This window comes from Cheilinus undulatus, linkage group 15 (genome assembly GCF_018320785.1).
Source record: "Cheilinus undulatus linkage group 15, ASM1832078v1, whole genome shotgun sequence".
NCBI classification, from domain to species: domain Eukaryota; kingdom Metazoa; phylum Chordata; class Actinopteri; order Labriformes; family Labridae; genus Cheilinus; species Cheilinus undulatus.
Genome location: NC_054879.1, coordinates 29395159 through 29409815, shown reverse-complemented (window position 1 = coordinate 29409815; position 14657 = coordinate 29395159). Strand labels below are relative to the sequence as shown.

General features: G+C 38.8%; 1 protein-coding gene across 1 annotated transcript in view; it reads left to right on the top strand.

The window, feature by feature from the left end:
- Positions 1 to 13371, top strand: part of pdia5 (protein disulfide isomerase family A, member 5) — a 114447-nt gene extending 101076 nt beyond the window's left edge. Inside the window, exons 16-17 of the mRNA XM_041807244.1 lie at positions 4910 to 5044; positions 9508 to 13371. Coding sequence (XP_041663178.1) covers positions 4910 to 5044; positions 9508 to 9588 — 216 coding nt within the window. The 3' untranslated portion in view covers positions 9589 to 13371. The remainder of the gene's footprint in view (positions 1 to 4909; positions 5045 to 9507) is intronic.
- The last annotated feature ends 1286 nt before the right edge of the window (positions 13372 to 14657 follow it).

Genomic DNA, 14657 nt, shown 5'->3' with positions numbered 1-14657 from the left:
CACTAGTGCATTTAAAATAAGTAAATCTAGACTACTTCCTGGAACACTTAATTTCACTAAAATGCAGTACTTTTAAAAACAAACTCCCCTTTCCTTTCTCTGTAATTGATACTACATCCACAGCTCTGAATGATCACTTGCTTTGCTCAAGACTGATTCTGCCTTAACACAACTTGGGAACTATATGTTTGTTATCATTCATCCTTTTAATCAGTTTTATGTAACACTATACCTTATTTTGGACCAAAGCAACTTTGAAAAATGAGTCATTAGATCCAGAAACATTTAAAATAAAACAATCAAACATAACGACCTGTAATAAAGATGAACTATTAAACAATTACCCAATCAATCAGCTGTGGAAATATTAATAATAGTTCCCAGATGGGCTCTTGGTTCAACTTTAACCTACAGTACTTACTGTAATTATTTCTCATTTTTCTGATGCAGCGTTTTACACACGTGTAGTAAGGTAGGCTTTCTTTTGTTTTAACCCCCAGATGCATTTGTAAAGGACAACCTCACTGTCAGAACAATAATGTTTAGTGCCTCTTCTGACATTTGGTTTGAGTTGATGTATGCAAGAGTTCACCATTGGGATACCCCTTATGTCCATTATTAAACAACCCAACCTTTTAGACCAATGGGTTGTCAAGTGGGAATCTCCCTTCGATAGTGTTTCATCCAACTAGTCCAACGACAAATATTAGAAACAGGACAAGGAAGGCAGACCCATGATATGAGACTTGTTTAGGAAACTGCTCATCCCCACTGGACTACTGCCCCCTACTTCCATTTTCATTAGAAAAGAGAGAAGCAAAAAGGGAGGAATGGTAAGAAGGAGTACAGGGATGTAAAGCCAAGGTTAGAAGTCTTCTTAGGCTGGAGCTCACCCCTGCTGGATTTAGCTATATGCGCTACCGCCCACCACTACCCAATTTTCATGAGAGGAAAGGAAAGGAGAGAATTGTTAAAAAGAGAGCAGGGATGTCAAAGCACCGGTTAGAAGTCTGTATTGCCAACAGTATTGCCACTTTCAGCATACTAAGCTATGTTCATTTAAGCTACAGGTAGTAACAATGCTGACACGACCTGCCTCCCCTCCAAGGGCAGATAGTATCTTTCCCTGTTTGCTTTCTCTAGAAAGAGAACAGGGATGTAAAAACAGGGTTAAAGGTCTATCTAGGGTGTAACTGAGCCCCCTGAAGCAGGCTATAGTGTGGTAGCAGGCCGTGGTGGTCCTGAGCGCTACCTGTTTGGGCCATTGGCTCCAGCACCGGCGTTACTAAGTAAGCCGGAGCTCTCGTAGCCGAGGCAGTACAGGAGAGGATGGGAGTGGTCTCTGAATCGTAAAGTTGGTTAGAGGCGGTAAAATTCTACCATTTATGTAGAGTTTGTGACGTAGAAACCTACCGATGTTAGGTTTCTGCGTCACATAAGCCACGCCTTTTCAGAAAAGATTAAGCAGATGTCCATTTGAGCTAATTATAAGTTGCACCAGCACTAATGTGTTTTATCATAGTTCAGTCAGATACTTCAGTATACAGCTGAAAAAAAGTTAAAGTGTTCACTACCTCTTTAAGTATAATATACAAATTTAAACTGTACTATCAGTTAGAGAAAGCCCCAAATGTAAAACAACTACCAGACTATCTGCTTCCCTGCTTCTCTCTTTACTATACTTAATCAGCCTCTTGGAAAAAATCCAATATTGGTTATCCCTATTTATCTTGTATTTTAATAGGGGGGACTTACTTAGACCAGGATATCTGTTCTAATGATGGTATTGAAACTATATTGATTATCACCCACCAGGTTATCCAGTTGCTTCAGTACAGAGACAGCTGCTTGTGTATGTAAGTGCCTACATAATCCAAAACTGGCAGTACTGTAGAGTGTGCAATCTTTTTCTGTTTCTAGTTGTTTAACAGGACTTATTCTTGTTAAGAAACCCTATTTGAGGCCTTATTTTTCCAAAATTAAACAGCTGAACTCTGAACTTAGAAAAACACCATGGATATAAATAATTACGCAGCTTGACGTCCTAACCATAACCTCCCCTACCCATAAAAAAGCTATAAAAATCCATTATCTGTTTGAAAAGAATTGTCTTATCAGATTGAAAAACTTCCAAAGATGATATAAACACAGTTGGGTTGTATAATTTTTTTTCTCCAGAATTTTCTTGTTATTTTTTGCCTTGCTCACCTCCCATAGCTCTGAATTTTGTTTGGATCCAGTGAGGCCTCTATGGCAATTTTAGTGTTTAAATAAAGAAAAAAATTGAAGCTGATTTTAAATACATCCTCTTAACTTTTACTCTTATAAGGGAATCTGCTGAAACAGCAGTCTCTCCTCTGTGTATTTGTTATAAGTTCTACATAGGAGCTTAGGAATGTTATTCAGTTTAGGGTTAATCAGTTTAATTTCTGCTCTGCTCCTCATTATGACACTGGTGGGTAGAGACCGAGCCAGCTGTAATTTACTGCTCCTCAGATGTTTTACAGTTGGATCAATGACATGATGTGGGGCCCTATTCCGCTGAAGATGGATCAATGATAGAATTAGCTGCAGACCTTTGAAAAACAAGAACTCTACGACTTAATTTTCTCCTGTCAATTTACAGCAACTTTGATTGATTACACGAAGGGACGAGCAGTCAGACAGAGGCGGTAGTTACAGCTTGTCCCCTATTGCAGCTGCTGAAATTATTCCCCAACTGTCCTGCATTAGTGTTCAAATTTTTACAGCAATGTTCCTGTTGTTTCCATTGTTGAATACCCTGGGTACCTTACTCAGTGTTGTCAGCAATATTTTTCTTGACTATTTAGCGTTTTTAAAGGTGAAATGCTACAGTAATGCTGAATATACACAGCTGGCAACAAGTCCGTGAAATCACTTCTTGTGGGAGTGCGTCAAGGCCTGGTTTAAGACACCTGCTTAACAGACCATAGAAGAAGAATATCTCCCCCATAGATGTGCAGAAGACTCCTCTGTCCCCGTCCTCTCTTTGTGTGCTGGCAGATGTCTGAACTGCTGCTGATGCAGATGAAGCAAGCACTCAACAACTGTGTACTCATCAAACAATATGTTGCTGCTTATGCAGATTCACAGCCTTTGAGTGTTTGTGTTTGCATGTGCAAAGAAGCGGGCCACTTGTATTTTGTAATTAGGACAAGAAGTTTTGAGCGACACTTCACGGTTGGACGTGCAGACAAAGTGTCTAATGTTTTCCTTCCCCAGCAGATTTGTCATTTCCACATTCAGCCCAAGCAGACAGACAGACGGGGAGCGATTATTTGATAGTGACAAGTTCAATGTGCAGCACTCAGCACCCCGAGAGAGGGTGACATTTCAGCTGTCCAAAAGGACACACAGTGAGCCATGTATCAGTGAGGCGGCATTTACGCCTCATTGGGGCGGCTTGTCACTAATCGATGCAACAGCCTCGCAGCATAAATCTCTTTTGTTGTTTTTATGTAGGAGTGATTGTTGTGGGATTTTTCTCCTCTGTCGCCCACTCCAAATGGTTTAGCTGGAGAGGAAAACATCAGTCATTTTTTTGTAACCTGGAAAGAGAAACAAGTGCTCTAAATTTGGATGAGGAGATTGTGTGGAGCCTGCTGGCTGCCTGAGTGGCTGAATGAATGTAAGCACTTGTTCAAAGTCATCATACGGTTGATAAATATTGAGTTCTCTGTTAAATTGTCTTGTAATATCCTCTGTGGATATTTTTTGTATTGATCTATGAGTTTGATAAAGTTTATTTATTCTGAAAATAAACAGTGTAGTAGAGACAGTTCAACAGTTTACAAACATAATGAATAAGCATGGTGTTAATTGAAATTCTTATGACTGTACTAGAAAACAGAACATGATTATGCTTGAATATCAGCCTAATTTTAAACCTGCTTTCAAAACATTATAGGAGGTCAAAGATGCTACATATCTTGCCAGTTTTGCAATCCACAGTTGAGGCAAATAAGTTGCAATGAACTAAAATTGTCATGGATTAAAAGAAGTGAATACTTTTCATAGGCACTATATATCTGCAAATGATGATCGTATCATATTTTACGTCCTTATTAACCCAAGAAAAAAATCCTATAACTGATCTGTTTTTTAGGAAGATGAGTTGTTCATAACTAGGGGCATTGATGATATGACTACAAGACAGCACATTGTAGCTGTTTGTCAGGAGGCTTCAGCCCAACCCCAGCTCTAACTCTTTGTCTGTTTCTAGATTCACCTAAAGCTGGTTTGAGAGTGAGACTGCATTTTCTTCATGCCGACTGCCACAGATTGGCTTCAGTAACCAAATGGGTGTCACAACTTTATGCAATGCTTTGTACAGTCTCTAGTTGTGTTTCTCTTCAATAATTAAATGTGAGGTATACAATTGCTTCACTCTGGGTGACCTCTGGTACAAGTCGGAAAAAGAAAATTTTCTTGTGATTTACTTGGAATTCAAATGCAGTGAGGATTCATTTAGCAGTAAAAACACATCATGATGCACATTTGTGAAAAAAGAAAAATGTAAACTTTGTCCAGTCATCCTCAAGAGAAGTCTTTTAAAATATTTATTAAATGGACTTCAAATTGATCATTTATGATGCTTTTGAGAAAGAAAATGTAAATTCTGATTGGCCCTTGTGACATGGTGTTAAGCAGATTTGTTAATTTGTCCGTCTTTGTTTTCATGTCCATGTGGAATGTTTCCCCTGCATTCACCAAAGCCTTACTAGTTGGTCAAGTTTGGAGTACAAATGTACTACAAACAGAAAGTGGAACCTTTTTCTAGGCTAATCCCAGCCTTGTGTACAGATACTACATGTCTATGTGGAATCTATGAATAAAGGAAAATAACGTTTGACATCTTACTAAAGCTGTTTCTGTCTTGTTTCCTCAGATTGTGTATGCCGCTGTTGACTGTACTAAAGGACAGAACCATGAGCTTTGTAAGCAGGAAGGAGTGGAGGGATATCCAACGTTTAACCACTACAACTACGGCAAATTTGTGGAAAAATACAATGGAGATCGAGGGGTAAGTGGTGTTGTACTCTCACTTTTTTGTCATTTTAGTGCATTTTAATCTATAGACAGATTCAAAGTGCACATTCAATGTACATTTCAATCAAGGATTGCTCAGATCATCAAAGTTTGATACCAGTTTGATAAAATCCAACATTTAAAGGACCATGGAGAGTCTTTTAGTTTGTGCCCAAGAGTGAGTCCCCGTAGTCAGTCAGTCAGTAGATGTTATCCTGAAGTGTGCGTGGGTTTAATTTAAATAATTTTGCCCCGCCACTGAACCTCAAGAGTCAGACGAGTTGGAGTGGGGATTTTGAAAGTCTCATAATGTGTTGTCAGCTTTGCATTGCAAATGAATGGAGATCATTATTAGCTGCTGATCTATTCTGTGAAGGAAATGCCAGATTTTTGGAGGAATAGGGCGTAACACGGGGAATGATTCAGTGGTAATTGTTGATGTTGCAAAGTCTTTCATGTAGCACCCTCTGAAATGTATGATTTGGCAAAGGATTTTATGTCCTTTGAATTTTTATACAGATAGCCCAGTAATGAAGATATCAGCCAATAGACCAGTTTAAAGGATTATTTGAGAATTACACCCATACAGCTATATTATAAAGCCATAAAAAGCAAATTTATAATCAGGATTTTGAAGGTTTTAGGATGACTTCTTTGTTGAAATTGCAATACAGCACACTAAAAAGGAAACCAGCACTAATAAAGTACATTTTTAGTGCCTTTCTGTGTTCCTACCTCATTTAATAACTAGGTTGGGATTTCAAGTATTTGGTTGTAGTAAATGCAACAACCAGTGGAAATGATTTATACACAGGTACAGTTTTAAAGCCAGACACATCAAATATACCTGTATTGATCAGATTTTTCAAACATGCCAATAGTGAAATCAGTCATTATCAATACCTGTCTTAGTAACACAGCAACAACAACAAAAGTAGTCATAGACACTCATTAATGGGTAATTTCCTCAAATACTCATGCATGTATACTCATGATGGTGACCGAAACACTGTCACACTTTTTCTTTTTTTTTTAAATTTAGGCTGACACTAAAGCAATAGCAGCAAAAAGCAGTAACCTCAAACACCTTTTTTCAAAACAAAACAAAACAAAAAAGACTAACCTTGCAAAGCAGATGGATTCGACCATTTCCTTGTTTCTCACTGGCGAATCTATCTTACAAAGCTCCCATCTGAACTGTTATAGCCCAGTTAGAAAGTGACAGGACCAATCAGGGACAAGGGGTAGTAGTTTCAGGTAGTCCTGACGTAAGCAAGCAACAACAAGAGGCCGGTGCAGTTATGGCGGAAGACATTAGTGTGGATGCTGCTAAAGCACCAGTTTTATCAGAACTTGATGACATTTTTTTGTTAAAAGAAGAACAATGAACAGCATCGAGTTGTTTTCTTTTCAAGAACAACAAAAGTCATGCACTGGCATGTCTATAGTCTCCATGGTTCCTGTTATTCCTCGGTCGCAGCTACATCACATGTTTTGTTGCTCTGATTGGCCAGTAAAGATGTGACAGACAACACGGTCATCCAATCACACTCATAGTTTTTTCAAAGGCTCTGCCCTTTCCCAAACGCTTAGTATTGAAGGTTTTCCAGATGGACGTGTGAAACAAATCCACCTGGCTTGTCAGGTTAAAAAAAGACTCTATTCTCTGTAAATAATTTTCCTGTAAGCATGGACATAGACCAGGGTTGTTTAAATTATGGTTTATGGTTCAAATGCAGGCCTCAATTAAAGACTACAACCACAGACTATGACCACTGCCGTATTCTGTAGAGTTTGCCTACAATTTTTGATTGACTTAGTGTTCTCGTACACAGCCATCTTATGATAATTCCGTTGGGTTTTTTTAGAGTTTTGATCATGATGATCATGATCATGATTTATATGAAAAATAATTGAAAATCACCGAGATTGTTATAACATTACAACATTTAGCATTTTTAACACTTGGTATCAAAGTATCAGAATATCAAAGGTTTCGTGGTGCCAGTTTAGGCCTTGTCCACATGGAGACAAAATCGATATATTTCCCTGTCGTTTTGAAAACCTTTTCTGTGAACATGGAATTGTTTCAGGAAATGTCCGTGTAAGCACGGAACCACTGAAGAACATCTGGCGTATGCTGCTCTAAATGACCATTTGTTGTTCGTTGTGGTGGAACACAACCCTGAACACAACACAACCACGAACACAACCCTGTAATCCGCCATTGTTTTTTCAGCTGGACTCGCGCATGTGGCTTACGTGGGCTATGCTATGTATGACGTAATACTTTCAAGAATGATATGATTGGCTGTCCACACAGAGACGAAACGGTAAGCGTTTACAGATTTGTTCACTCTGGGACGCGGTTTCAAAAAGTAGTGTTTACGGCTTCTAAAACGTTGTGTCCATGTGGATGAAACACCGATATGACAAAAAAACTTTTGCGTATACTCCTGAATTTGTCTCCATGTAGACAGGGCCTTAGGCAAGTTAGTAAAGCTGGCATCCCATGCATAGTCATCAGCACCTGTTGTGTCCTTCTGACGGTGGGAGTAGAGGTGCATGTTTTTCTTTGGATACTGTTGGGCTTTCTGCAGCACTCCTGTCTGGACAACCTCAGAGGAAAGAAAACTCTTGACTAGCTGGTAGCTGACTGTGCTGAACTTGCAGGTGAAGCTGGGATCATAAGGACCCTTTATGATGTGGCACTCTTTCTCCTCCAGCGATGGAAGAGAATGTGTCCTTTAACACTTTGGTGTGAAGTGCTGCAAACGCTCCTGAGACGATGAGTCACTCTGTTATATGGCTGTATGGCTCTCTCCTCCAAAACTCACTACTACTCAGGCAGCATTGTCATGTAGTCTTGGGTTTTTGTTGCCCATGTGGCTGATCCCAACATTTCTTTTTTCTTTGATTCATTAATTTATTCTGCCCCCTCTGCACCTTAAAAAAATTGCCAACCTTACAATCAGTTTCAAACAACTGTTGCTTTAGCAAAACTAAATCAGACCAGATATATTTTTTAAAGGAAAAAAACCCAAAATGCATTCAGTCATCAAACAACATCAGTCTATCACTTGAAAAAATATCTCTTTTTGTATTAAGTTATTAAGAGTTATAACCTAACAAATATTTTTACTTGGCATGTGAACTTACCTGACACACCAGATTGACTTTCACACATTTCCATGGCATGGGATAGATTTCACATTCCTCTAGAGCATCATCCAGATAAATGTGATATTTATATGTATATCAGTGTTTGAGAGGGGCTTAACCTTTAAAAAAAAACATTGAGGGTAACTGGAAGGACACTCTGTCACTTCCATTATGGGCCATTCAGTTTAACGAAACAATATGGTAGGCTAGTGCTGCAACCAAGGAATAAACTACATAAAGTGTGCTCCAAAGGCAACCATTATGACTGTTCATTATTTGTGGAGCCAGTTGATAATTAGTTGGTTAAAACACATACTAAAGCCAGGTGGGAGAAGAGCAAAAACATTTTATCTACTTAGAAAAGCTTTCAGTCAGTTCATAGGCCTTCTTTTGATAAAGAAATGTTATCCAGTTCTGATAAAAAAGCCGCTATAGCTAGGCCAGAGCTAATCTCTTCACTGGTCGACATTGTTAACAGAATTGCAGTCGCTATAACTACACCATGTCTATAGCTACCCTGTCTTTCTCTTCAAATGATGCTGATTGGCCCGGTTACTCTCTGACTGAGATTAAGTGTATCAAGTTACAAAAGTGAGTCAGTAGATTTAAGAAAAACAATGACATGCTGATACACGTCATCTGAAATGACAGAACTCACTTGTTGCATACTTGAAAGGGTGAATGTGGGGAGGTTTAAGAATTAATATCACACAAAATTTGGATCTGTATAGTTCTTTGCTTTGCAGATGAATCATGTAAAAAATTAAATTAAATCAGGGCATAAATGTGGGCTGCTGCTGTACTCATTCTCACTGTTGGTCTGTCTGTGTAAACTCTGCAAACATATCAGCATCATTTTTACAAAAACTCTTATCATTTCTCTTCCTTGTTTGAGAACAGTTCTCCTGAGTCCTCCAAAGTTCAAACAGTTCAGATGTTTGCACTTGTTTAGCCTCCATAGTATTTCTCCTGTTTTCACCACAGGAGGACTTAGTTATTATACAGACTGAATTATTTATGAAAACTGAATAATAAAGGTCTGGGGTCATCCTCACAGCTCAGCCCAAACTTAAGTGAAGTGTTCCACAGTTGTTAGCAGAGAACAATGCATCAGGTTGACCTTGAACTTCTCAATATTTGGATTCTGTGTTTACTTCTCTTATCTGGGCACTGCCAGGCTTGTTGAGATAATACTTAATGGTGGGTCTGTGATCTCTATTAGATCACAGCGAGGCATTTCAAGAGTGATGGATCGCCTCGTGCTGTGAAATGATCACTAAAATTCTCTCTTCATAGGAGGCGGGATTCATTGGTTTCATGCGCAGCCTAAGAGGACGGGATCAGGAAAAGGTGGTCAAAAAGAAGGAGGAGCTCTGAGGTTGGCGTGCAGGGAGGAAGTGGACGTGGCACTGCACAGTTTGTCATTGCACTGTGACCCTGATAAAGGCCCTATCAGCACTGACGTGGGAGACTTGATGACCTCAGCGAAGGGTTATTTTTATACTGTGGTGATCACGTTTGTAACAGCACCAACAGAGAATCAGACCGACCACTCGAGAATTTTTTTTCTTTGATGGATATTCGGACGGGCAGAAAATAAACGGACACAAAGTGATTTTTTTTTTTTTTTATTAATCGCCCAAACACTGTGACTGCGTATGTGAAAAGCTACACCATATACTGTATCTATGCAATACTGACCCCTGCGTCATACTGTGGGGTTCTGAGGCACCCATGGTGGTGGGTGGTGGTGGGCATCATTGGGTAAGGGGGAAGACTGAGCTGGTTATCGCTCCACAGGGGTTCAATCCAGTTTGGTGATAGACACATTGTGATTATTGACTTTCACTTGTCCGTTTCAATATTTTTGTACAGAAGTTTCATGTCTAAAGACCAGAACCATCCAGAATATTGTTTTTAAATCCTCACAGATGACTTGAAACACTATTGATTAGCAGAAAAAGCCCATTACTGGTACAGTAAAATATGAAGTGGTACTATGGGCACTGTAGCAGATGAAATACTGTACAATCTGGCAAATAAAGTGCATTTTTAATCTAAAAGATGGCCATTTATCTTGAAAATGACCTTGACCCTATTTCATATACACCAGTGCAACCAATATAGCAGTATTAATTGCTGAGATGAACATCTTCCTAACTACAAATGCAGTATACAAATGCTACTACAAGTAGCTGCTTTATCCTGCACAGTATGCTGGGATTCACAGCAACATAGACCAGGTTGACGGGGCTTTGGTGCTGCTTTTTACAGCTCTTTTCCCTCATTAGGTCTTAATCCTACATTCAAAGAAAACAGTGGTATACTGTGAATTAAATAAACCGTGAGGTGTAAGTTTGATTAAAAAGACCCAACGCAGGTGAGCAGCATGACACACTGGCTGCAGGTCTGTAGCTTCAGGAGCATCACTGTAGGCTGAGAGCTCAGCTACCGGGTAATACCTGACAGGAGTGCAAACTTGATATAGCAAAGATAAATGGTGCCAAAAGTGTTCCACAGCTGCACAGAAACTCCATATTGTAGGCTTTAATGAATGTAATAGAGGGCAGGTAGGCAATTTGAACCTTTCCTCTGGGAGACCCCTAAAAACAGACTGTCAGATATACCAGTGCAATTTATAATCCAGATTTTACAGTAGATGAAATCTTGCCCATAAGAGTCCATATTCTGAATGGTTCTGGCCTCTAAAAGTGAGTTTTTTGGTTTAAGATGGGACTCTTTTTGTTCGCTCAAACTGTGGCCTTAAAGATGTAGAAATAAATAATGCTGGAATTGCAGAAATATAAAATGAAAAGTTGAAGGGAATCAGAGGCCTGGCGCCCTTGCTTTTCCCTCCAGTCGTGAACCAGAGCAAGTCTGAAGAGAAGAACAAAACAAACATGAAATGCCAAATACTCCTGCGCAATGCCCTTGATATTTTCACACTTCATACATTTCCAAATATTCACAACATTCACAGCCATAGTGATGTTTTACCTCTTTAAGTCTTCTGTTGCTGATTTAAAATGAGATTTTTATTAATGTTTTAACAAGGTTAAGGCTCATTTACATTCTAAAGCATGGGAGACACTGAGGTTTGGTGTTGGCTGAACAATGCATATTGATCATTATATGTTCAAGATATGAATCTTTCCTGTGTTCACTGAAACAATCACAGATTCCCACTGTGAACATATTCCACATTTATAATGGAAAGCTTAAATGTTGACATGATTTGTCATTCTATTTTCGGTTTTTCGTTGGATAGACAGAGATCCTGACAACTATATCCGTTGTGTCACTATCCAAATAAAAAAAAAGAAAATAGACTAAACTAAGTTGAGGTTTATATCCATGATGTTGAGTTTGAAACCTCTGCCCTGTGCTCTGTACTGTCAAAATCCTATTTTTAGTTACTTAATGTGAAACTGAAGTAGGGGCATCGTTGGACTAGCGATTTGGTTGCTCTCCATATATTAAAGCTGTAGCTCTCCAAGCAGTCAGCCCTAGTTCAAGCCTAGCTAGCAGCCCCTTTCCCTTTGTCATTCCTTCACTTCCTCTCCCAATTTCCTACTCCATCCACTGTCATATCAAATTGAAACTAAAACCCCAAAATTAAAATGAGGGAATATGTGAAGCTGAAATAAACAGTTCCTTTTAAAAGAATTCCTCAATATTTAGCTCATAAACTAATTTTGCTTGTGTAAACTTAAAGACTTAATTTTTGAACAACAGAGGTTGCCACTTGCATTCAGCCATGTTTTTCAACATGAAATCCAGTTTGATTTCTGTCTCCATTTTCAGTCTCCATTTTCTTTTCATTGAAACTGATGCTTTTTTAAATGTCAGAATCTCTACATTTATATGACAAACGAGATCAAATATACTCGTATGACATGGTAACATTTGAGCCTCCCACCCTGATTGTGTTGTCACAGGAACATGGTCATTGTGGGGATATAGTCTATTTTGTGTAATTGACATTTTTTCAGTGGATACTGCAAAGATTAATATTTTTGTGGCTGCTGTGGGATAACAGTCTATTTCCTCTAATCTTTTCTGTTGTAATAATTTACACCTCTTTTTTCACACTTAGGGCATTCAGGGTTTATGTTTGGTCCCTGGTCTGTTTTGTATCCATCAGTTTCCATCTCTTCTTTTCACACCAATGAACCAAAATGACTATATTCTGAATGTTTTTGTGTCAGCCTGCTTGAATTGATCAGCCTCAGATAGCTCAGCAATGCTCTCCCATGATTTCCATCAAATACCCAGGGACTCCTTCATAATACATCCAAGAAATAATGAAGCATTAAATAAGTGAAGTCTCTGGCAGCATAGCACCATCGATGCAGGGTCATCACATATCATCATTAATTTTGTGGCCATTCTTTTCATACAGTGTGTTTCCAACCCCAACGCTCCGGCCACTATAAATATTTAAAGGCTTATGTGTAGCTGATCTTGTGTTTTATTATTCAAGACTTTGGTTTCTTTTATTATGAATAAGGTTCTCAGGGATAGCGAAACACAATTAAAGGGAACTAGTTTGTTTGTAATTTTGCATTCCAGCTGAATAATTTTGAGCCCTTAGGTCACCAAATTTAATCTTGTTTACATTTGTATCCCAATAAAAGTTGAATCTTTCTGTGCTATATCATGACATCATGTGTTGAATTCGAGATATTTTCAGTAGATGTTACTGAACTATTTCCACTCACATTATCTTTGTGATTCTGAAGCCGTCTCCAATGTTCTGACTGGCACCAAGCACTTATTGTGTTCAGTGTTTAATCGGGTTATTTACATTGAGGAGTATGTGAGAGCCTTTTGAATGAGTGCTGTTCTCAGTGAGGTGTCCAAATATCGCAGTCATTAGGTGTTCTTCTCCTCCATAAGGAGAAACAATAACCTTTGTTTACTGTTGCATCCTCTTTCTGTTTGTTAGCCTTCACAGTGACATCATGTTTGTTAAATAATAGAGACCACCTCTGTCTTATCCCAAAGGTATCATGTTGTGTGGAATATATCACACTTATGCCAAGAAGTCATTGTTGCCTATGTTTGATTTTTTGTTGTGCCCAGCCATACGTACAGTTTGCCCTTTGCAGTAAGGACCTTGGGAGTGAAAAAGAAAAATAAAGTTAAACATTTTCAAAACCTCTCTTTCTTTTTTTTCAATGTGCATGTTTGTAATTTTTACATGGTATATTTAAAGACACATCAAGGGTGTGCATCCAGCCATAAGAGTATGCATTCATTATCTACAGCATTTATCCCATGCAGGGTAGCAGGAGACAGGAAGTGATCCCAGTCACAGGGCTGACAAATAGAGACAATCAGGTACCCTCACAGCCAATTTAGAGTAACCCTTCAATCCAATAAGCATGTTTTTGAACTGTGGGAGGAGGCTGGATTACTCAGAGAGCCCACGCATGAACAGGAAGAGCATGCAAACTCCACACACCCTGTCTGACATAGATTCAAACCAGGAACCTTCTTACTGCGTGGCAACAGCGCTACCCCTGCTCCAGCGGGGCCCTCTGCTTGACCCCTGAAGCAGAGTTACAGAGGTTAGTGGTGAAATCCTCTCCCTTCCAAACAGGACAACGCTTCAAGTCTCTGATAGACATTTTTGCTACAAGCAATTTTTTTACATTGCATGCATGGAAACAATAAATTATGACATTAGATTGCTGTCATAATTTTTAAATCTTGCTGATGATTTGCTAGGCATTCTGGGAGATTTCCACTAAACCAGACCTTAAAGGTGCAGTGTGTAAAACTGAATATCAACATCTAGAAGTGGGTTCTAGACTGCATTTTTCTGCTGGAAACCATGGCAACCAGTTGAATTTAATGTGTATCTGTAATGTGAATAAAATACAATACAATAACTTTATTTATCCTTTTTTTCCTCTATGTTACCATGGAAATGTGTAAAAATCCAAGATGGCGGCATCCATGGAGGGGACCCTCCTTATGTATGAATTAAAGGTTTATTCTGAGTTGTTTTTTCCAAATAGCTACTTTTGAATTTAGATGACTAAACACTTACTTAGATTGACCGTCTTAGAAATGTTTTGCTTTATTTTACTAAGTTTGTTCAGCTAAATGCTACTAGGCTAAATATTACACACTGCACCTTGAAGCCAATCTAAAGCCTAGGGAACAGAGTGCACTAAATCACATTTCTCTTACTTTAAGGGCAGATGGACAGATTAGATGGCACTTTATTACTAAGCGGACATCAACAAGGACACTTAATCACAATTTTTTTTTTTTTTTTAATTAGAGAGCGACCTAGAGGATGCTTCATTGTGTTTTTCCATTTACAAGGCTCAGAAGAGGGCACTTTGTCATATTTGTCCACCTGGGGAAAAACAAAATGATGCACTGTATCATATTTTGTCAACTTTAATGGCACACTAGATGGCACTGAGTCA